General features: G+C 40.6%; 1 protein-coding gene across 3 annotated transcripts; it reads left to right on the top strand.

Annotated features, from left to right (window-relative positions):
• The first annotated feature begins 101 nt into the window (after positions 1–101).
• usp33 (ubiquitin specific peptidase 33) lies at positions 102–24,538 on the top strand. Of its 3 annotated transcripts, none has more exons than XM_061045131.1 (24): positions 102–265; positions 3,024–3,122; positions 4,566–4,619; positions 4,769–4,831; positions 9,414–9,563; positions 9,930–10,038; positions 12,062–12,131; positions 13,794–13,907; positions 14,150–14,228; positions 15,463–15,907; positions 16,406–16,546; positions 17,898–18,013; positions 18,557–18,729; positions 18,822–18,892; positions 18,974–19,007; positions 19,127–19,172; positions 19,289–19,469; positions 19,613–19,739; positions 19,886–20,055; positions 21,124–21,205; positions 21,327–21,435; positions 22,301–22,403; positions 23,083–23,151; positions 23,332–24,538. In XM_061045131.1, the coding sequence occupies exons 2-24, from the start codon at positions 3,039–3,041 to the stop codon at positions 23,484–23,486; spliced, it is 2,745 nt and encodes a 914-aa protein (XP_060901114.1). In that variant the 5' UTR covers positions 102–265; positions 3,024–3,038; the 3' UTR covers positions 23,487–24,538. The 3 variants fall into 3 exon arrangements, with proteins under 3 accessions (XP_060901114.1, XP_060901115.1, XP_060901117.1); XM_061045132.1 differs by having other exon boundaries at positions 9,380–9,563; XM_061045134.1 differs by lacking the exons at positions 102–265; positions 3,024–3,122; positions 4,566–4,619; positions 4,769–4,831 and adding an exon at positions 8,986–9,182.
• The last annotated feature ends 46 nt before the right edge of the window (positions 24,539–24,584 follow it).

Genomic DNA, 24,584 nt, shown 5'->3' with positions numbered 1-24,584 from the left:
ATATAAATATAATATAGTTTAAATAACCGTAGGAGTAAACTTTATATATAAGATGTACAGTAGGACGGGGAGGGTTTTTTTTTAAACCGGAAAGGGGCGGGGCTACGTGTAACGTTAGCAACCACGCTGAGGGACAGGAGCGGTGGTATCTAAAGTGAAGGATTGCTCTCTGAAATATGCCTCTAAATCATAACTAAACCCGTGTCCTTGACATACGTTGAAGTTGGATATACCCGAGAAACACCCCGTCCTCTTAATCGTTCAGGTAAGGATCAATCTACGGTTAATCTGGGGACCGCTAGTTAGCTGCTGCCTGGTGTAGTCACAGTGGGATGGTCGATGATCGTGTGTTACAGGAACGATAGCTGGCTAATATAAGCTAGCCTGTTACTAGCGAGATGGTTATCAACAGTGAACCATCCAGCTCTCACGATCATCTCATGCAGGTGAACATTTCCGTCGCTCGCCTTAAAGGCTTTTAAAAGCGTAGTGTCTGGTCTGCTTGAGGTTAATCGTTATTTTTTGCTGACCTGTGATTGCCCGGAGGCTAATGCTATCCGCGGAAGGAAGGCTGCTAGTCGCGCCTGTGACGCTGTCATCGGCTCGCCCCGGGTTTGACAGCTCTGTCCGAGCAGTGGACAAGGCCAAAGCCACACAACGGTCTAACCTTATGCTTTCTTTATATAAAACACAGAAAGACCTCTTCATACAGCTGAAAAACCTGTTTTTAACCGGGTGGAAACGTCGCACTGTGTACTCTGCTTTGCTAAAATCAACTGAAGGAAACGCTGGCTAACTTTGCCCTTTACAATGTTATACTTGCTGCAGGGCACCTTGGCATGCTAATTTAGTGATTCTGAGTATTCATTTATGATCATTTGGTGTTTTAGTCACCCATATGATGACTCTGAATATGACAACATTGGGGTTGTGTGCACTGCCTGGTTTGGGTCAACGCCCCACCCTGCATGTACCACCTCTTTGTCCACAGTGAAATTCTCTGTAATATACTTTTTATTGATTGGGAAGAAGGTGATAGGATGCGATAGGAAATTATAGAGTTAAGCTCCAGAGGCTTGTTAGTAAAACCACCGGCTAATTCGATTTTCCTTGGTTGTAAGTAACACAATATTAGCCCCTAGTTTAGTGACTGTTAATGGACTGTAAGTTCACTAGTTACATACTTTAGACTTTAACAAGAGTTGAAAGACAATAACAACAGTAGCTGACCACATGCAACCAGTTAGATTTTGGATTAGACTCACAGATAGTATTGATGAGGTGAGTCAACAGGCATATTGACTTGTACAAGCCTGAACATGAACTGAGCTGAGCAATCCGCTTTCCCCTGTGTTCATGTTGATCTCCCACTTGACCTGTTGATAAATGTGATACCAAGGGTGTAAGAAAATATCAATACTCAACGAAAAGTAGTGCCACAATTTGTATGTATGGGATGTAATGTAATGTGATATGTAATTGCAGATCCCAGTTATTGCCGTTTCTTGAATTATGAAATGTGTCATATGTATCCCAAGATTCTTGCAGTGAGACAGTCCAGCTTGACAGCTGTCTTGTATGGTTGTTGGAAAGCCAAACATGTGCATCATATTTGTGGAGGGAAGTCTGTGTGTTGACATTCGGGGGAACATGTTTTACTGTCACCATGTTTGTTAGGTTTAAAAGTGCTAAATCATGTGCAGACCAGCTCATGCACTGCTGTCATCATTCCACTGATGTTCAAATATTCCTAGAAAGTGCAAATGTCAAAGCACAGATTTTAACAAGGTCTTACTTATGCTGTTGCCTGTGGACAGGCAAAATGGGCACACTTTTCATAATGTGGTGCGTATGGTGGTTTGCAACTTTGAAGTCTGAAGGCCATTTCAACCAGATAGTCATGCTGATCAATCTTAGATTAGATACTTAGTCAAGACGGTGTACACAAAGAGTCGCACGTTACAGCACAGTAAAAACTTTAACTCTCTTCTTTTCTGACATTTTCACACATTAAGTCAAAGCATTTTTATTAAGATGCTTTGTTTTTGATACACATGCTTGTTTCCCGTAGAGGATGTGTCCTCAAGCCGTTTTCTAAAACATGGCATGCGTGTATAATTTGCCTCTTCCAAGAAATGATTGCTCACATTTGTTTTTGTCTATCATATAACTGTTTTTCCAATCTCTCAAGCCTCATAATAAACCCTTTCAGGGGTTTCCTCTGTCGTCCCATCGGTCAGGGCATGTGCATGCAGTCCTGTAGCTGCCAAGCTTCCTCTTGAAGCACAGACTAAATAATAGAAGTTGCAGAACTCAGTCGTATAAGTATAACAAAATGTATTAAGGGAACAAATGTAGGAAAATTGACCCTAAATAAAAACTCTCCAAATCTTCCAGAATTAAATGTAATCCATGACAGTGCTGCTCTGCCTCCTCTTGGTTATAATCATTTAAAAGGGCTCTTAACCAGAACTAATGAAGGCATTGGTGTGTTGGTTCGTGCACATCATTTCTAAGAGTAGGTCTTCCTTTTATGTCCTGCTGTCAGGGGAAATGGACTAAACTCGTTGATTTTTGATTCACTGGTTGGGCTTTATTGATTGGCAGATTGAAATCATCTGAACTTCATGAGTCCGCGAGTCTTTTTTCGGCGTTATCAACACAGACATTCAGATGCTGCTGAGTTGTTGACAGCTGTGGCATGATGTGCTGCTTGGTGTGTCTGATGTGTGGCTGATAATAAGGGAATAATGTGTCCGTCATGCAGGCATGGAAACTTCAGCCGCAGTGTGACAGTGACTCAGGTTACAGTAAACGTCTGTTTTCCCTGTCCTCTGTGTTGTTCCTTGGGGTTTATCTCATGTTACTCTATCAAATATCACATGAAGGCTCGATTAAGTTTCTTTTTAAACAAGTACTGCATTGATTTCTCTGAAGTAGTCAATGCTGGATATGTAATAAACGTGTATCCCCCCTCCTCCTCTCTCTCTCTCTCTCTCTCTCTCTCTCTCTCTTTCTCTCAGACTTGTGGCTGAGTGATGCCGCCAGCATCCAGCTGTGACTGCCCCCATCTGGACTCTGTGGGGGAGATCACCAAGGAAGAACTTATCCAGAAATCCCATGTGAGTGACCCTCCATCACTACTCCGTCCCCTGTCTTGCTGATAGCTTAGACTCCTTTTATATTCTTTTTTTAAAGAATGTAGATTGAATCTACAAGAAAGCACAACAGTGCATGTTCCTCCTGAGGAGGCTGAAAAGTTTTAACGCCAGAGAGGACATCTTACCAACAGTATACCGGTCACTTGTTGAATCAGTCCTCACATTTAGCATTTTAACCTGGTACAACTTTCTCACTTAAAAAAGCGAGAAAAATCTCGCAAGAATCATCAAACCTGCAGGTAAAATCACAGGCACCACCCAAATCCAACTGTCAGAACTTGACATGCTTGCAGCAGAAAGGAAAGCAGTCTGCATCACTCAGGACCCTTCACACCCCCTTCACCACTCGTTTCAGCTGCTCCCCTCAGACAGCCGCTTCAGAGTACCACTGGCTGAAAAGTGAACTTACAAGAACTCTTTTATTCCCACTGCAATAAGCGTTTGAAACAAGCCTCGATGAACACTACTTTTAAATGTGCGTTTACTAATTTAAGGAACGTTTGGGTCTGATTTGAAGTGAGTCTAACGGGTGTGGATGTTTTTTGATGTTTCTGACACTATGTGAAAGACGATTAAGTTTCTCTTTTTGAATCTTTTGAACCTTTGAACCAAGTTTCCACTTTGACCCCTCCCCCCAACCCAAAAAAAACCAACAACAACAACCATAGCAGTTATTTCAAAACCTTACATTTTATCGTCTCTCTTTTCCCAGCTGTGAGTACTAATGTGAGTTATAAAATATATTTCTGTATCCGATTGCAGGCTGTAGAGAGATATTTGTGAATGTAAAATAACAGTGGTTTGTAAATACAGGAGGCTGTTAAGTGCTTCTGATGGAGTACCAGTCAGCATCAGATTCACAGCAAAAATCTAACAGAAGTTTAACAGCTCATCATAAAGTCTCAACACTGTTGATTCAAAGTGCTGAACAACGCAGATAGAGGGAAAAACCGAGCATAAGATTGTAAGTTAACAAACAAAAGAAAGAACAACAACAACAAAAATGAAAGTGAAACGTGTGCATTGTAACAAACAACGCTCAGAGCTATGTATCCCTGAGCTTGACTGGTTTTTTGGAAATTGTAGGAAATTGAGGAGAATTATATTTCGAGTTGAGTATAAAAAATGCCAATAGAGGGTGGGAGACTTAAAGGAAGTGAATCCATTAAAATGGTTATCAGAGGGCTATGCTGCATTAATAATCGATTGGTATTCAGTTGTATTGTGTTAGGTATGAAAAAGGGTCTTAAAACTTGTCTAACTTTTTCAACCCTGCAGAAACCCTGAATAACTTTTTTTTCAATTACTTTCACATCCAAACTCTGTTTAGTGGAGCTTCCCTGTCTTGCTTTCTTCCATTTCAACTCATGTGACTCTGACCTTTGCACCTTTTCTATTTTCTAGGGCCAGTGTCAAGACTGCAAAGTCGGAGGACCAAATTTGTGGGCGTGTTTGGAGGTAAGAAAATGCTCACCAAGGGGAGAGAAAACTGTTGAACAACAACAGAATGTGTGCACTTCATTTCTTACCATCAATATTTGACTTCTGTTTTTTTTTTTTAACAACCCGCTTGGTGCTGCATTGTCTTGTTTGTTTTTCTGTTGCAGAATGGCTGCTCATATGTCGGGTGTGGAGAATCTCACACTGACCACAGCACTGTCCACTCACAGGTGAGAGAGCTCAGACTTTACCCATGACTTTGAGTGCAGATACATGACTGTTAGGCAACACAAGAGGGAGGGATGGGATGAACGTTGAGTGTTTACTGTAGCACTGAATTAAAAAAAAAAGATGCAACTAAAATAGGAGTGGAGGTGTCAGTAGAGAAGAAGAGGAGGCGCATATGGCCGGACAGGACAGGAATACCTCTTTGGCGTCCCAGGAGGACTTGGAAGAGAAACTGCCTGCAGCGCTGCTTTATTTTTAACATTGTTCTCTCTAAGAGCGAGCCTTCACGTGAGTCTTTTCAGCTTTTCTTTTTAAGTGCACGAATTGTTAAAATCCATCAGGCCAACTGTGTCCGCCTACACCTCCACATTCAGTGCAATTTCAGTTGTGGATCATCCATTATTAATTGGCACTCCTCTGGGAAGTGGGGGAGATTCAATAATACTGTCAGTTCTATGGTTACAGTATCTTTCTGCCTGTCCTGGCTCAGCCTCTGCTCTTCTCAGTGTTGACTAAAGCTTTTTCCTCCAGCAGCACATCAGGGCCAACTGGGGTTAGAAGGAAAGAGAGAGGAGGGGGGGGGGGGGCGTATAAGAAAGCAAACATATCATTTGTGTTTTTCCTGTTAGTATCTACATGGCTGCACAAACCATTGTCAAAAGCGGCTGGTTCAAACGCACACCTCTTTAAATGCACAGCCCTCTACTGAGATGAGACACTGATATTTGATACAGAGTGTACGGGTAGAGAAATGTTAAATTAGCCTGGCTGATTTAAAAATCACATCACGAGTGAATTTGATATCTGTTGGCTTATCCAGGACATCTGTCTGTGCAGCTTGCCAGCCGCCTTTTGTGACGCCGTCCTTAAATCTTCTAAGGATGGAGGCCGTGCTTAATTAGTGCTTCCAGGCCCCGCAGGGAGACAAACATTTTAATCTCTTGACTATTCAATGAGGAAAAAGTCCCGTTGGATCACATCAGACGCAGTGTACCGAGGGCCGTCTGTACTGCGAGTAAACATGAGTGACTGTTTCAGAGTCTTACGGTAGACGATGCAGCTCATTTTAAAGAAGTTTAGCTTCACTTCTGTGTCTTCTTTTAGCAACAAACTGGGACACGTAATGACTGTTTGCGTGCAGATTATATTTCAAGCAAGATTGTGCAACAAAAAGGACTTCCTTTGTGTATTAAACTATGGAAATTGTTCTTTTATATGACAGAAAAGGTACTTATGCCAGTTAGGGTTGGGAACCTCTGGGTCAAAGGATTTGATTTTGATTCTTTGGGTCACGATTCAATTCAGAATCTATTTTCGATTCAAAACGATTCTGGATTCATGGATTCAAAGTCTGTTTTTGAATTAGTACATACTTCTGGATCTACTCCAGTCATATATGTGAGACTGGCTGAATTTCTTGCTGCTCCATTTGGCATTCTACTGAGTTAAAGAGCTAGCTTAGCACTTAGCAGGGAGTGACTGATTAGCCAAAAAAAAAGACTTGACAGTATTTTTTAAGTAATAGATAAATAAAATAAAAATTAAGATAAATTATATGAATAATTCTATTAAAAGACCTGACTTATTCCTTTATGAAAGATCACATAATGACTCTGATGTTGAATTTGAGCTGGAGCTGCAACAATAAAAACGTTATGCTGTGTTTATTTGGGAGTGCTTCTGAGCATGATATGAATTAATTACAAACTCAGACTGATTTGACATCATCTTAAAGTATTATTAAGTCTGTGGAGGGAGCACTATAGATTAATGTTGCTTCAGTAGATGTTTTCTTCAAGATATTTTTGGGGCCTTTTTGCCTTTATTAGACAGCTGAAGAGAGACGGGAAACGTTGGGAGAAGAGAGTGAGGGATGCCTTTCAGAAAAGGGCCGAGGTCGGATTTGAACCCACGGCCGTACATGTGGCGTGTTGCTGCCCTGAATAGATGTTTTTAAACGTATTACGATGCCAGAAGTTATCAACAAATGATCACTGAAATGTACAAAACAGAAATTTGTAAATCAATTCATGATGTGGGCTTGTTAAAAAAACCATAAACAAAACACAAAAAAAAAAAAAAAAAAACTTTATTTGTCCCTGGGGGGCAATTCAAAGGCACACAGAGCAGTAAATTAACAACAGTGCAAGTAGATGAAACATTTGAACCTAAATATAAAGTGTCAATTTAAATACAACTTAAAGCTTAAACTTAACTTAAAATACAAAATATAAAAGAGTAGATATAAGTGGACAGTGATCGGACTAACAGATGTAAACAGATGTGACCAGAACTATGTGCAGTAGTGACCAGATGTAAACATAACTGTGCAGTAAACGAGAAATAAATATATATATATACAGAGCTGTGTGCAAGTAGGCAAATACTAAATGATAAGTTATAAGGTGCATGGTGAATAATGGAACAACAGAACTAATATATACAATATAACTGTAAAGGTAAAAATTAGATAAATAAAGTGACTGTAGTGCAATGATAGATAAGAAACAGAATAAAGTAACCAGAACTGTGTGAATACTGAAATAGAAAGGATAGAATAAAGTGATGTAGTGAACACACACACTGGAAGCCCAATAAATCTAGCTTGTTATTAATGCCCTGCCTGGTGTACTCTCCTTTATAAATCATTCAAGCTATCGAGTTGTTCAGGGCCGTGCTCAGTCTGCCGTTGCCCCTGTGCCAGCTCGGCTCTGCCCTGCTGTGTGAAGGCTAATGCAGCCCTGATGAATAATGCAGGGTCTGCTGGTCTGCTGGTATACTGCTGCTCACGTTCCGTCTCCTGTCGACCTGCCAGGCCGCCTGTATTTGTCAGAGCAGTAGTGGGTCAGCAGAACTCGGCCATGTTTCAACAGTAGCAAAAAAACTGCCCTAATGCAACAGCTCCCTCATTCTGCCTCAACCTAAACCTGTAGCCTCGAGGCGTTCAGCTCAAATCCAAAAGGCCAGGAACGTGAGAATTCATTTCTAAAGGTAGAGATCGATTCTGGATTTTGTTTGTCATTTACGGGCAGATTAGGGAGTTGATTTGCTTGTAAGAAATATAATTATAAGGTATAGTAAGTGATTTTAAGTTTGAGTGTCCAGCTTGTTTAGGATATGTTTTTGGTTTTAATATTGTGGCCGCTAAGATTGGAGAATGCGGCACAGAGAGACTAAGTGAGCCTGTAACTGTGACTCATTCATTTCAAAATAAAACCCAAAGTCCAGAGAAGTTAGCTGCTTTATTAAACAAAAGAGTGAAAGAATTCTAAATAAAAAGTCCAAAAGATGATGATAATTGATGACATTGATGATAAAGATGAAGGTCAACAGGAAATATGCTAACCCACTCACCCTCTTTGTCTAGCCCCCCGCCACACAACTGAACAGGTAAAATAAGGTAAAAAAAAAAACATGTCCGCTGCAAATTAACAGAAATGATATCAAACCCATATGCGGAGCAAAACATGACAAATAATCCACAGAGGTGAAAATACACATTACGGCTCCTACAATTCTTATTGAATACGTTTTTTTTTTCCAAGCACAAATGCTAAAACTGACAGGTTTATTTTTATTTTTTTATGTTATTTTATTTATTTTGACAGATAAACTGAAACTCTTTTAGTTTTTATAGTGCTAAACAAAACAAAAAAGCAATTTTAAATGTCAAATAAGAGACTTGGTGGGCATTTATCCACATCTTCTTGACGTTTTTACATTAAATAATCAATTGACATAAGTAAATCTGCCGATAATTCTTTAAAATAGTGGCAAACTTCAGCCTCAAAATCTTGTTAATATTATTGTGGATACCAGTTGTACTTTTAATAACAAGTGCAATACTTATACAGATCTACAGTATGTAGTTGTGTTTAATTCTTGGCACTACTTTCAAGGACCTAAAGGTTTTTTTCCGGTTGTTGTCTGCATATCAACAGCGGTCCAAAGAGCTGTGAAGATTTGGTAAATTATTCCACTGAACAATAAAAAGTAATTGCATTATTACCCTCTGACTGAGGACTTCTTGGGAGGGGGAATAAAGTACCTGTAATGTATTTAGATCCTGTCCCCTGTGGTGAAAACACAACTAGTTCCTCCAGAGGTTTGGGCGCTCTGTTAGTAGATGATTGCAGGCATAAATACTTTTCAGTCCTGCTTTGCACCTGGATTCTACATCTAGATTTACTGGCTCTGTGCATTGTAGTTTTCAGTTAATGAACACCGTAGCACTGTAACAGGTTGTTATTTAGAGGACTGGAAGATCTGCATTGTGACGTTACTTTGCATTATTCCTGCTGGAGAAACATGTTGTTGAGCTGAAGTAAGCTCAGCCAGATTATTCCACAGAGAGTAAGCTTTCACACCACAGAATAATAAGGTGCACCTGTGTCTATGTTCTATGACTGCAGAAGCAGCCTGTTGTTTGTCTAATGAAATGCTGATTGGTAGATAGTGTTGAAGATTAAGAGGACACACACGTGCTTTATCGCTTATCCCTTGTTCGGTAAACATTAACCCTGTCATCTTGTTTCACTTTGTTTGTACAGTAGGATATTCACAACATGTGTTCTCTGCGTGCAGGAGACGAGGCACAACCTCACAGTGAACCTGACCACGCTTAGAGTGTGGTGCTACGCCTGCGGCAAGGAGGTTTTCCTGGAGCGTAAACTAGGCCCCAGCTCTCCCAATGTCAACAGCAAACCCCTCCCCTCCACACAGAGTGCTGGTCAGGTAGGAAACAGTTTCCCATCATCACAGCTGGGAGTGATGATTTTATATTGTACAGCCATAAAGCATGTTTAATATTCAACAACAGCAAGAGAGGAAGAAATGCTTAAGTCCTAATAGTTTATATGAAATACAATATAAAAGTTATCTTTTGGTGAATCTGTGCTGCTTCAATAGACAGCTTTACATTACATGTGACTACATACTCGTGTAGTTATGTAACTGCTGGCTCTCCTGTAGTACTGGCACAGCTGTATGATAACAACTACGAGCAGTCTACCCTGCTTTAACTGTCATACTCGATGTGGTTATTCATTTGCTAGATAAGAGTTTTATGATGAGGTCTATGTGTGTGATGTGCTCCTCCAGGATAACAGCAGGGCCCCTGGGAGCCCGACCTCTCTGAGAGTGCCCCCTAATGGAGGCTGTGAAGACCTGGACATGGAGACAGAGGAAGAGGATGAACTGCGAGCCAGAGGTCAGCCTCCCATTAAAAAATGAATGACAAAAAAAAAACAACTTATTAAATCTGACATCTACAGTAATGTCTATAAAATTCAGTGAGGCATTGTTTTATTTCAGTTCAAATGCAGATATAGAATGTGCTTGTTGTTGTTGTCGTTGTTGTTGTTGTTGTTGTGAAAAATACATGCTACAACATCAACAAATATTTTGGGAAGCAAGTGTCTAATATCTTGCAAATGAAGGCTACCTGAGTGCAGTCATGCAGAATTTGATATCTACAGTTTCAGTGTTGCGATAGATGCATGTTTCCGGCCAAGGTTGTATTGTTAATAATTAAAATATAGAAGTCAGAGAGGTGTCTCAAATGTATTAACATTTTATGAGCTCTTAATCAAAGTATAAGAAAGTCGAACAGATTTGGAGGTTAAACCTGAAACACAGGAGCTCAGTCAGCGGTTGGTTACTTAAAGCAGTAAATAGATGCATAAAGACCAAATAGCTATGACACACAAAGTCGACTTTTTGTGAGGACTGAGGAACACAAACTAATGTGAGTGTGTGTTTGAGTGCGTGCTCAAACAAATCATAAGAAATACAGACCATTTAAGAAAAAAACAAACAGCCAACGATTTCCACACATCTACAAATCTGAAGCAGTTTGGTCTTGTTGAGATTCTGACACACATCCAAACGTACCTGTGATAAAAAACCACACACTGTCACCAACCAGGACCAAAGCGTGCTCCTGTGTAGCTCAGTGGAGTGAGACACTTCCGTGCCTTCAATGCAGACAATGTTTTCACTCAGCGCTGTGATGCTCCAACAGATAACATATGTTATGTTGATTCTCCTGCGGTGCAGGTGTTGGCAGCAGTCACTGCTTCGGTTGGCACCAGTCACTGCTTCGGTTATTTTTGTAACAAATAAAGATCATATGATGAGGAGGCGGAGTAAATAAGCCTTGTTAGAATATCGTCCTCCACAGAGTACTCCGAGAAATCAGAGGTTTTTAACAGCGAGGCACGTTTTCCTAAATATCACCGACTCGCCTTTACTGATCAATAAGAGCAACAGTTGTCATGAAGGCTATTAAGCTTCTTTGACCTCTTTGCAGCAACACTAAATCAGAAAACAAACAACACGCTCCACATATTTTAAATCAGTGTGACATACATCGTTCTGGGTGTCATCAAGTATATTAATAAACTTCACAAATCTGCTTCGAACTCAGAAAAAAAAGCTCTTGTAACTCTTTTTATTTCTGCAAAACATGCTTGAGAATCTTAACATTACCAGAGGGATTTAGTGATATGTCTGTGCGTCCATGAGCACGTTGAAACAGGAACTGACACTACCTAATTCAGCCTTACTTTAATTATGCCAATTTGCTAAAATGCTTGGATAAAAATGCCAAAAAATAGAGAATTTATTTTTGTCTTTAACTGTTTTGTTTAGTTGATGAATGAAACAAACACGTATATATATATTATACATTTAAAAAATCAGATAATCCATGGTGGTATAATCAACAACAGAGGCTCATCAGCAGCAGCTGTCTCAGTCTAACTTTCAGTCAACCTAATGACACACTGAGAGCTATAATACGCCCACCTGTCAATCATGTCAGCTAGGCCTCTAACTATGCATAACTCGTATTGTTCATGAAATCAATAAGGATCTGTTCTATACAAAATCACCCAGTTCAGCATCATGGGAACTGTAGTACAAAAAAACTAACTGCATGGTAACATCACAAATAGAAGAAAGTCTATAAACAACAGTATAAGTGACAAAATAAAGAAATATAAACAGTTCAGTAGGGTTTCCGTTGAGCTGTTGTTTTCATTAAGTGTGTTCAAAAATGTCTGACTCTTTAAACATTTGTAGGACATTTTTTTTCCTGCCATGAAATTCTCACTCTTAGAATTGGAGGGAGTGTTCTTAATAATGTAAAAGCTCTGTGGCTGCCATCAGAACTTACAAGCATTTGATGAGAGGCTTGTTTTCATTTCCTCATTGTGTTCTTTCTCCCTCAGGTCTGACGGGGCTGAAGAACATCGGCAACACGTGTTACATGAATGCTGCCCTGCAGGCTCTGTCCAACTGGTGAGTCCTCTGTTAACCTGTGTCCTGTCCACACATCCACCTGTTTACCTTGCATTGTGTACACGCTCTTTGCCTGTCCTTTAGGCTGCTTTTTAATCACTTCTCCTTCTTTCAAGACAGTTTTTTTCAGTAGTTATTTGCTGTTTTATTCACTGCCTGCTCAGTTCTTGTAAATGTGGGGGGAAATTAACCATAGCTGTGCTCATTTGGGAGACTGACGGCTGAGTGAAAATTGCTGCAGTGCACCATTTGAGAAGGCAGAAATGGCCTTTTGTAGTTCCCTGTAGGGTCTTCAGTTACAAATGAACACCAACTCTTTCCCAAGCTCTACTCCTCCTCGTCTCCTTTTCTTCCCCCACAATGTCTCATTATGCGTCTCTCCTTACTTTTTCTCAGTAAATCTGCTGCTTTTTTCAGTCAATTGCCTTTCCTTCTGATTCTTTTTTTCTGATTGGTTTGTTTGTGTGGTCACTTAGATTAAGGCTCCTCTGCAAAGCCTAAGGTCGTATTATATTTCTTACTTTCAACCTCCAATTATTGTTTAATATTTCATGGAACAGAAAAGCCTTTTCTCCTCTGTCATCCTAGGTACCCAGAGGCTTGTTCGTTTTAGAATTAAACTGATGATGCCTAGGTTTGATAGAAGTCAAAATGGGGAAAAGATGTGGGTCAAAATTTGCAATCTAAATCATACTCCGAAAATAGGAGGAAGTGAGTCACGCAGCTGCGGAAGGAGGGACCTTTTTCTGAAACTTTCCTTTGATGTCTGTTTGTGTGAGCGCTGCTTCTTTCTCTTTACTGTCGGGTCATTATTCACTTCCAAGGACTTTTCTCTTGCCAAGGGAAGGGAACAGTCTATGCCTTATTCATTCTGCAGTTTTGTCTCTTCCTTGCAAATTCCTGTGCACTCTGTATCCATCAAGTCAAATCCCCTCAGCTGCTTTTCACCAGCTATTTCCGACGTCCTTCAACTCTCAGCTGCATGTGGAGTTCTCTCTTATGAGCTAGAACCTCTGGGAATTTGTAAAATCTCTCCATGTGTGAGATATCAGACTATTAAAAAAAAGTACTGGAAGGAGGCAGCTTAATGTAAAAGTTCTGAATGTAAACCTGGATTTCCATTTCTATTCTCTAACTTAGGATGATGAGTTCATTTTAAAGCTCCTGTGTGTTTGTAGCTGGTATTGAAATGGACTTCCAGATTGTTTATGTCTATATTATTATTATCATTTATAACTGAAACCACTGGCGGGGTGGGGGGTGTTGTTGTCAGACTAGCTCATTACAGAAATAGCCTCTTTTCTCATTTTCTAATGCAAATAATTCTCAATGAGTGATACATTTAACTGTTAATAAAAAGCAGGACATGACAAAATCAGCAAAGGAATAAGACTTACCACTCTGTCCACCGGGGGCGCAAAATTGACACAAACTGAGCGTTCCTCACTGGAGCTGTAAAGTGGTAAAAACATAGCTGATTATAACAACATTAAATTCTCTTTTTTTTTTATTGTACCAGTTTCTCTCTGTCTAACTGTGGATTATATGCATGTGCTTAAAATATCTTTGGAAACAAGAGTCAATTTGTCCAAGGGGAGATATTCAGAAGGAGCTTGTTTGGTGCCCACTTATGATATATATTTATCCCTCTTTCCTTTGCAGCCCGCCCTTGACACAGTTCTTTCTTGAATGTGGCGGCATGGTGAGGACGGACAAGAAGCCAGCGCTCTGCAAAAGCTACCAGAAACTAGTGTCAGACCTGTGGCACAAGAACAGGTAGGCATTGGTCACATTTTTGGACTTAAACTAAGCACAGAAGCTTTGTCATAGGCATCAGTTGATATTCAGATTTTGTTAACACTTTTAAGTATTTTTACATTGTTGGGAATATAACACGAGAGTTTTTACTGTAACTGCGCTACTGTTCCGTAGTTTTAATTTCAAACAAAATCAGACGTTGTTCCGACATTGTGTTAGTCGATTAAGCAGGCTGCTGGTTTTTCTTTGTCACATTGCAGACCCTCCTATGTCGTTCCTACAAACTTGTTCCAGGGGATCAAAGCCATAAACCCCATGTTCAGAGGATACTCTCAGCAGGTGGGTTTTCACAGATGGAGAAATGAATGTGCATCTTAAGACAACATACGCTCATCCACTACATCAATAAAATATGCAGACACTCTTCACAGTTGAAGACATTTTTTACAGCGCTTGCGGCTTTTGTTGAGTCACATGTTGAAATATTAAACATCTGTTGAGACTGAAATGTTGTTTCAGTTAATGTTAATGTTGTTTAAGGATATGTGTAAATATATTGAAAAAAAAATGTGCTTGGATGTCTCAATTGATGTTCAAACATGTATGGATAATACATTCCTTTCTTTGCACTGATTGGACAAATACAAATGTGTCTGTTAGTCAGCTTGATCTCTTTTTTTTAAAAACAGCTTCCTGTGGAGCTGAGACCATTAAGTGTCTAACGCCCGGACTATAAAATTGTCCCAGATCTAATACCGCCTCTCCCTTTCTCTCTTCCACTCCATATCCTTCCACACTCACTCCTGTACAGACATGACATTATCTTCAGCTCAGATCACTCAACCACATAAACTGAATCCTCTGCTTTGCAATTACCCACCGAGAGTCTGACTTTCATTCACACTCAAATGCACACATTAAACCTAAAGGTAATGTGCTTCATTTGATTCCTAGTTGGTGCTTGAATAAAAGAAGATTTTAAAAAGTCATTGTACTGGAGCACGTCTGTCTTCTTTTCCCCCCAGTGTCTGTAAATAAGAGATTTATAAGCCTGAGTGGTGAAATAATAAAAGAGCCTGTTTCCGCTGTGCTTGCCAGTATTTGTTCAGCGGAGTTAGCTGAGGAATATTCATTCGTCACACTATGTTGGGCTGCACAGCCTTGGAATTAGCATTACTGTGAACAAAGTTAACATTCTGGGGCCCTGGGAGAGGAGAGTTCATTTGGCTGGAGACGGAGATTAGATGTCTGAGGCACATTAAGTTTGATTACACATTCATGAGCATTTGGTCTCAGAGACTTTGGATGAACGAGGAGCTAAACTGGTTGTTTTATTTCATTTACATAAAATAATAATACTAAGTTTGGGAAAGCTTGGCTGTGTCTATCAAACTTGATTATATTTCATAAGAATTACTGTAGTGCTGTCAGATCTTTTTAGAGATGTAATTAACAGCTTTTTGCTACTGTGAATTTTGTGATCAAAATAGATGTAGAACTTATTAAAATGTTCCCTAGAACCAATTTGCTTCCTTAACTAAAATTCTTGTGATTATTCTCTCTCCTCCTCCAGGACTCGCAAGAGTTTCTGCGCTGCTTGATGGATCAGCTTCACGAGGAGCTGAAGGAGCCGCTGCCCGAGCCCCACGACCAGTCCAACGGCATCACCATGGGCGACAGCCACGAAGAGGACAACCACAGCCAGTCAGACAACGACTTCCAGTCATGCGAGTCCTGTGGCAGCAGCGAGCGGGCCGACAACGAGGTGCAGGGCGGGAGCGTGCTGATGGATGTCACCAACGAGGCCGAGATGCTGATTCCTGAGCAGGATGAGGTTCAGGCCAACAGGGAGTGGCAGAAAGAGAAGAACATGATTAATGACTTTTATCGCTCCGGGGTGAACGGTGTTATGGGTGGAAGCACTGGAGTGGACATGGACAAAGATGTCGACACCACCACTGAAGCCACGCCCATAATCAGCAGCCAGGGTGCCATCAAGGTTCAAAGTAGAACATCAGGTAGTTATGAATATTTATTCCCCTCCCCATAAATCAGATTAAATATATAGTATTTAAAGGCTGAATATGCAACTTTTTACACATACATACAGAAATCAACTATGTGAGTCATGACTGTCGACAATGAGTGTGACACCCGATTCCCGTTGTCTGTGATGCTTTCCAAGCCGTATCTACACCGTATTTACATGGACGGGACGGGACGCTCGGCCGGCTCATCCCCTTGCCTATAAGAGTTGTTTAATTGAGGGACTAGAGAAAATAAGAATAACATACTGTACTCACTGCTTATTTGAATTTCACCTTAGCGTTTTTAGTAAATTTACATGCAGTGTGAAGCTACGAGCAAAATAAAGAGCACTAGCATTAGCCTGCTAACACAAAAATGCAGCGTGAGTTGTTTTGGTTTCATGCTGGTGCTCAAGGGCGACATCTGCTGGATCGAAAAGTCCTATATTCTTCCTTTAACTCTGCAACATTTGGCCTGCTCTCAACCAGATTCCTTCCCAGACATCCAAATGTCCAACACCACCAGACCACAGAGTCCAGTCCCAATGGAGGGACACATTCCTAAACTGTCCAGCAGCCCGCCCAAAGCTTCCTCAGGCTGGCCCAGCCTCAATCCTGCACACAAGAAAGGTTCCTTTTTTTTTTTGATAACTTGATATTGACACATTTACGTAGGGATGTGACGATACACTCAGCTCAAGTGACTATACACGATGAATGATGAGGATACTTTAACACTACTCTTGAGAAAACTTGAGAAGGCACAATATATGACTGGAAAAATAGTCTTTGATTTGATTGAAAGTCACAAAATGCAAAACAATGCAGGGTCATTTTAAAATGTTTTCACTAGTAATACTTTTACTCAATTCCTACGTTTTATTTTTTTATTTTTTTAAATAAACCTGAACTCTCTTTTTATTGAGGTAGTGCTTTTATAAACCTGAGAACAACAGACTGTAATATGAAAAGCTGCATCATTTCAATAACAGTATTTGTAACACCTCATCAGGGAGGTCAACTTTACAAACACTAAATAGAAATACTTCTGTCAATAACAAGTTTGCTTTAATCTACAGAAATCCTTTTTTTCATATGAGCTTTGACAGTTTTGAACACATTACACACACTCTGTTCATGAAGTGGATGTGTGTGTGTCTGCAGTGATTGCGCAGGCAGCGTGTTTGAGTCAGACAAAACAAACAGGAGGTCTTTGTTATGAAGTTTATCTTCAGTTTTTAGAGCGAACACAGCGCTGTGTAACAGAGTTTGGTTGTCTTAGTGTTCAGCTGCAGTGTACAACGGGCTGTAACCTTACTGACGTTAAGTTTCTGATTGATTTCATACGCAGTCACCAGCTGATACATGAATGATGAATACAGACACAGTGAGATGAAAAGGAGAAAAGTGGAAGCAGCGTTAGTACCGTACACTCTGATATTATCAACACTTCACGAGCCGTCTCTGTGTGAAAGTCTGCAAACACTTTGAGTTCAAATACATTTTAAAAGACTATATTGTCTTCCTGTTTGTGCAGCGGATCTCCATGGCACACACACACATTAATTAAACCCTGAACTCTTTTCACTGAGACTCTGCACAGGGATTTAGCAGCTGAACATTTGTTCTACACCATGAGGATACATTTTACATGTTTCTCCACTAACTGCCACACAAACAATTAAATAGCGGCAGGGGGCATCTTTTATGGTTATTTCAAGTTCAACATCAGATTCCGCCACGGCACAAGATCTTATCATACCCCTAGACACATAAATGATAAAAATGTTTCAAAATGTTGTCTGTCGTGAAAATAATGTAGGATTCATCTCATTCAAAAGAAATGCTCTTGAGCTTAACGACAGGTAGTCCATATTCAAAGCTTGTCTGGGTAAAGGAAGGGAGTCGCATCCTGTGTCTGTATGTGTGGTGACATATGGAAAAGCAATGTTCTCACATTTCTCTCCCTGCCTTCCCACAGCAGTGACCACATTCTCCCCACAAAAGAACAAGCGGCAGAAGAAATACCGCAGTGTCATCTCCGATGTGTTTGATGGGACCATTGTCAGTTCAGTGCAGTGCCTCACATGTGATCGGGTCAGTGTGGACATACACAATGTTTCTGTTTGTCTGAGAGGGTGAGAGGAAGCATGGCAGCACCAGAGAACTTTGTGTGGACTGGGTGAATTTGACCTGATTCAAAAATGTAGCATTTTATGAATAAGACACGGTATGGGATAGGTCAATTTGATTCAGGTGTTAGGAGCATTCTTTGAAATTGTATAACGCACACATGGGAAATGGGTCTCATTTTATTAAAGCAGAATGTGATACAAAGCCTCTGGGCTGTTTACATTCAGCTATTTCTGTGGTTAACTTACCCACCAGACAGTATTTCAAAGGGCTGATGCTAACAGGAGTTTACATTGTTGCATGTAAACAAGACTTCTAGCGCAATAATCCATTTTAATTGGCCTAAAAACGAATTAATAGGAATGTTGTCTACTTTGGAATACGGGTAGAAAACCCCAAAAATATGATTCTGCTACAAAAAATGTCAGTTATTGACAAAACCATGAAAAGAAAAACAAATTATACCAAAGAAGGTTCCTCACTGTCTTTGTGTTTTGTTGCTGTCAGGTGTCTGTGACCCTGGAGAACTTCCAGGACATCTCGCTGCCCATCCCAGGGAAGGAAGACCTGGCCAAGCTGCACTCCTCCACCCACCAGACCTCCCTGGTTAAAGCCGGCTCCTGTGGGGAAGCTTACGCACCTCAGGGCTGGATCTCATTTGTCATGGAGTACATCAAGAGGTGAGTTGTATAATGAGTACAGTGCGTCTGTTTATATTCATCACTATTACATGCTCCTTAATTAGCTCTGTTTTCCCTTTTTGTTTTCTCAGTTGGTTCTGGGGTCCAGTGGTTACGCTACAAGACTGTCTTGCAGCTTTCTTTGCCAGAGATGAACTAAAGGGTGAGCGAGTGGGTGTAAATCTGCTAACCAACAAAAACATATCCGCTGTTGTCTAAGTGACTGTTTGTTTGTGTTTTCTAGGAGACAACATGTACAGCTGTGAAAAATGCAAGAAGTGAGTGACTGGATGCTGTACTAGAGTCACATTAATTTTACATGAAAAACAGAATGTACAGAACACAATGTCTGGAAAACATAAATGATTGTCTTCTTTCTCATCTTGTTTCCTCTTAGATTACGAAACGGAGTAAAGTTTTGTAAAATGCAAAGTTTGCCAGAGGTAATGAGACAACTCTGATACTTCATTTCATGAATAATCCACAAATCCTTTCCCCCTAATGCCTTCCCAGATCGGTTTCCAAAATAAAACGTATTTTGTGCGCTCCCCTGCTCCAGATCCTGTGTGTCCATTTGAAGCGCTTCAGGCACGAACTCATGTTCTCCACCAAGATAGGCACCCATGTCTCGTTCCCGCTCGAAGGCCTGGACCTGCAGCCTTTTCTGGCCAAAGACAGCCCTGCCCAGACCACCAACTATGACCTGCTGTCAGTCATCTGTCACCATGGCACTGCCAGCAGTGAGTGGGCCGAGTCGCTCCTCTTTGTGCTCAGACTGAGGCATCCGGAGTGTCCTGCATTCATTAGAGCCTGCAGACATATCTCACATGTTCTTGTTAGGTTTCTGACTGCTGCTCTAACGCTTCTCCTTGTCCGATCCCAGGTGGCCACTACATAGCGTACTGCAGGAATGATGTCAACAATCTGTGGTATGAATTTGATGACCAAAGTGTGACCGAGGTTTCTGAATCCTGCGTCCAGAATGCAGAGGCTTATGTGCTCTTCTATAAGTAAGAAAAGCTGTAGAAAGCTGTAACCTAAAACCCATTGATCTGCGCAGCACTTTAACATTCTCTTTTCTTCTTTTGAAATTCATAAACATGCTCTCACGACTCTGTTGCAATCGTGATTAATCTTTGGTCTGTTCCGATTACAGAAAGAGCAACGAGGATGCACTGAAAGAACGTAGGAGGGTGTCAGGTCTTTTCAACATGATGGAGCCTAGCCTCCTGCAATTCTACATCTCCCGCCAGTGGCTAAACAAGTTCAAGACCTTTGCTGAGCCGGGCCCCATTTCCAACGACGACTTCCTGTGTTTGCATGGAGGTGCGTCATCATAAAAAATAAAATAAAAAAAACCCTCAGAGGTCAAAGTTTCCCTAAGCCGCAATCCCTTTTTTCTTGCTCTGTGCACAAGCATTTAGTGGAAAAATTGTGCTCTTCCGTCTCCTAACACAGCTTATGCTTTCATCTTTTCTCTGGATTTTTGACTCTGACAAAGCAGAGTATTCCCCTCGCAACACAGCAGACTTCAAAGGAGGGTTTTGCTTCTCTTTGTGCAGATGATCCTGCTTTCTGGTTTTAGTAGAGAAGAGAGGAGGGTTCCAAAAGGGCTTTTCTGCCAATCAAGCGCTCTTCTTTACAGCCCTCTGTTTAGAGAACGCTTGGAATTTATGGACTTTGGAATTAAGTACGCAAAAAGGAAAATGTATGATAAAGCTGGAAGAATACACAGGCAGCAGAGAAAGTGTCCCATTCTGTAAAAAAAAAAAAAAAACATGTACAGGTTGTTTCCTCCTCCTTAGTGGCTATAAGGATTTAATAACAGGCTTGACAGCTAGATACATTATGTTGAAATAACATCTGTGCAGAGGGGCCATGTTGCAGCATTTGTTTCATATTCACAGCAACCTTGAGGGTCACAGTTAAATTGAGTTGACTTCATCGCCGTGGTGATGTAAACAAAAGTATTTGTAGCTAAGCAAAGTCATGACAGATTTTTTAAGAAAAAGTTATCGACTTGTTAAAGCCCATAAGATAAAGGCCTGAAGAGGTTAAAATATCTCAAAATAAAAATGGTCACTAAATTAACAGTTCAGTGTTTCATGTTTGTTAAATCCTTTTAATGTTCTTCTGACCCCTCTGATGTATCATTGGACCGCTTGGGTGCTCCCAACCCCCAGATTGGAATACACAGCTCTAAAAATAGGGACAGGAGGTGTGAATAGAAGAGAAGTGAATATTAGATGCAATGGTTACAGATTTGAGCTGACTTCTTTTCCTTCTTTTTTTTTTTGGCTTGCTTCATGGCTCATTTAAAGTGATAAAATTCCACTTCACCCTTAAAATGCATTGTTGTTAAAGTCTGATGGATACCTCCATTTGTTTCACCAGGCGTGCCACCCAACAAAGCGTCAATCATCGATGACCTGGTAGTGATGTTGCCACAGAATGTGTGGGATCACCTCTACAGCAGGTATGTGAAGTAGACAGGCTGACTGTGAGACTGTCTGGAGGATAGACTCAAATCCGAAGTCTAATTTCCTTTGTGGACGTTAATTTAATCTTCATGCGTTATTGCGGACTGCTCCCTGTAGGTACGGAGGGGGGCCAGCTGTCAACCACCTGTACGTTTGCCACACATGCCAGATCGAGATTGAGAAGCTGGAGAAACGGCGAAAGTCAGAGCTGGACATGTTTGTCAGGGTAAGCCTTTAGATCATTTGCTCCCCTGCAAGAAAAAAAAAATGCTCGATCCAGCCAAAATTGGCTTGAGTGATATTAATGCATTGTGTGTCAGGGAGCCTCTGTGAAGTCCTGTGTGTTCATGGGTGTGTGTGTGTGCGTAGCTCTATTCTCCTGTCTATTGAACCAGTTGATAGGCTGCATGTGTTGGTGCTCTTCACCCCGGGAGGAGATGAGAGGTGTGAGTCTGATGAAAGCCTTATCATTAATGCACTGGGACAGATGCAGCTGTTATTGTCCACTCAGTCTGCCCACTCACACAATGGCTTTTTCGAAAGGACTGTGTGTGTGTGTGTGTGTGTGTGTGTGTGTGTGTGTGTGTGTGTGTGTGTGTGTGTGTGTGTGTGTGTGTGTGTGTGTGTGTGTGTGTGTGTGTGTGTGTGTGTGTGTGTGTGTGTGTGTGTGTGTGTGTGTGTGTGTGTGTGTGTGTGTGTGTGTGTGTGTGTGTGTGTGTGTGTGTGTGTGTGTGTGTGTGTGTGTGTGTGTGTGTGTGTGTGTGTGTGTGTGTGTAAGAGAGAGCTACAGTAACAATATGAACAAGGATTGTATCATTTCTAAGAAAGATGAAATTGCTGCAGTATGATGTTGAGACTGTCTTCAAATTTGAATAACCACCAGAGAGAATTGATTAGGTTTTCCATCTCCTCTCCTCTCTCAATCCTTTCATCCTCACTTAATTGTTATTTTTTTTTGTCCCCCCCCCCCTCCCCTCCATCCTCCTCCCTCTGTTTCTCCTCCCCATCCCCTTTGCGTCCTTTTTCTCCTCCCCCTTGTCTCTACTGCTCACTCCTCCCCCACCAACCCCCATCCTTCCTCTGCTCTGTAGCTGAACAAGGCGTTCCAGGAGGAGGAGTCTCCAGTGGTCATATACTGCATCAGCATGCAGTGGTTTCGTGAGTGGGAGGGCTTTGTCAAAGGAAAAGACAATGGTAATTGGGCAGTACTCTTGCCTTTCTATCCCCTGTCCTGTTTAAATGTCTGACTTAAAGGTCAAATGTTTCCCCACTGACATTTGGGTATCGCATACACTGATGATTTATCATGAAATAATGGCTGGGATTTTGGTTGAACAATGTTTTTTTAATCTTTTCAAACAATTTGCACATGTCCGATTTACACATTTATATGGATAAGAGAAGATGCCAAATGGACAGTTTTATTTGGAACATCCGAAATCACTTGTTATAAAAAGCTGCTCATTCCAAAGGAAACCATGGAAGTCCCATTTCTTCTTCTGATTTATCTTCAAAGACTTTGCTTCAGTCCCCGGAGTCAAGTTTCCCTCCTGCTACAGCAAAATGAAGTGTCAAAGAATATTTCAGTTTCTTGCTCTTGTTCTCTTTTTTTATATGCTTGCCTTGCTTTGTATTGTCATATCTATTTATACCAGCTTACATCTGGCACGGCTGCAAGTCTTTTTTGCTCTGACTTCTGCTCCTCTAATATTTGTTTTCTCTGTGTAGAAAAGTGGGGAGCAGAAATTGCTTTTGTTAGTGGGACTGAAACATTTGACACTTTATTGTCAATGTTCTAGCATTGATGATTTGTCTCCTAGCTTATTACTGTTGTGTGTAATTATGCCAATTAATTGTGTTTCTTCCTCTAAAGATCCACCGGGACCCATAGATAATTCCAAGATTACCGTCAACAAGAACGGCCATTTAACACTCAAACAAGGTACTAACTGTTATTGCTATACTTTAAATTGTTCCTATTATAATTCCTCTACTTTTATTCTGAGTAAAGATGGCTTTTTAAATCTTTGGTAGTAGAAAAGCAGCGTCTATACAGATTTAAGTATTTTCAACTAGCCGGATATTATTGATATTTACGTGTGTGTTTGCATTGACACTGTAGGAGCTGACTCGGGACAGATCTCTGAAGAAACGTGGAACTTCCTCCACTCGATCTACGCCGGCGGGCCGCTTCTGACGGTCCGGCCAAGCGTCAGCCACCAGGAAGCAGAATCACAGTCGGAAGAGAAGATCGAAGTGGAGACGCGCTCTGTTTAATAAAGCACTCTGCAGAAAACAAAACAAAAAACAATGGAAAACACTTAAGAAATGAAAAGCCTTTTATTTTGCACTTGACTTTTTATTTGGAAAAAAAAATCAAGTAAAGGACCTCATCTTTACAGTAACATGGGAGCCTTTGACGTCTGACAGAGGGAATGAAGAAGTGTGAAAAGGTTGTCATATTGTACAAATCTGTATAAAGAGCTCTTAAATTTCTATTAGCACTGTAGTATTCATGTGTAAGGTTGTTTTAAGAACCAAGCATTTAAATTATGTGCAGCTAAAAAAATTCCACTGAATGCCATATTTTTCCTTTCTTGACCAAAATGAGCACATACTGTTTGTCCATGTGATGCTGATATTTGATGATTGAAAGTACATCTTGCTGTAGATATATCTCACATTTCCTGTTGTTAAAGAATACTGCCCACGAATCGTAGGGAGAGAAAGATGTGACTCTTAAAGTGATTGAAATAATAAGGTTATGAAGGGACTAATTGCTGACTAGTCTCAGGAATGATTTTTGTGTTTTGCACTGTTCTGTAGAAGTACAAATAGGCATGCTCACGCAAATGTCTGGTTTGTATTTGAATGTACCAGTACTGATAGTATGTTGGTCAAGATTCAGCACTTGGATATTTATCACAGAAGGGATTGATATATCATGATGTTCATAGATTTTTTTTTGTAGAAAATATGTGGCAGGCAGAGTATGTTAAGAATGCATGCTTTAACAATCAATCCCAGTTTAACATCACATTTTAACTGCATGTAAATGCAAAGCTGCTCATTAACTGTGCACGAAATAAACACACATCTGAATCTGTCTTCACTAAATTGTGCAACTACAGAAAACATATGGTAGTATGTTTCAGCAGCATTAGCAATCAAATGAATGAAAAGGCATTATTTTTGTGTATGGGCATGGTGTTGCTTCAGGCTGATGGAGGGGGAAAGAGAATGCTGTACTCTATAAGTTTGTGCGTATGGATGTCACTTAAGAATAAGATCCATCCCGACTGTTGCTGGCTGACACTATTAAAACTTGAAAACATGCTGAACATTGTTGTCACAGTGATTTTTGTCGCCCCTGTT

This window comes from Labrus mixtus, chromosome 8, assembly GCF_963584025.1.
Source record: "Labrus mixtus chromosome 8, fLabMix1.1, whole genome shotgun sequence".
Classification (NCBI taxonomy): Eukaryota; Metazoa; Chordata; class Actinopteri; order Labriformes; family Labridae; genus Labrus; species Labrus mixtus.
The sequence above is the reverse complement of the archived record's forward strand: the minus strand, read 5'-3'. Positions and strand labels throughout refer to the sequence as shown.

Coding starts and splice junctions, on each gene's coding strand:
- usp33 (XM_061045131.1), top strand. CDS start 3,039: ATGCCGCCAGCATCCAGCTGTGACTGCCCCCATCTGGACTCTGTGGGG. Junction 4,832..9,413: donor ACAGCACTGTCCACTCACAG/GTGAGAGAGCTC, acceptor CTCTGCGTGCAG/GAGACGAGGCACAACCTCAC. Junction 16,547..17,897: donor CAATCCTGCACACAAGAAAG/GTTCCTTTTTTT, acceptor GCCTTCCCACAG/CAGTGACCACATTCTCCCCA.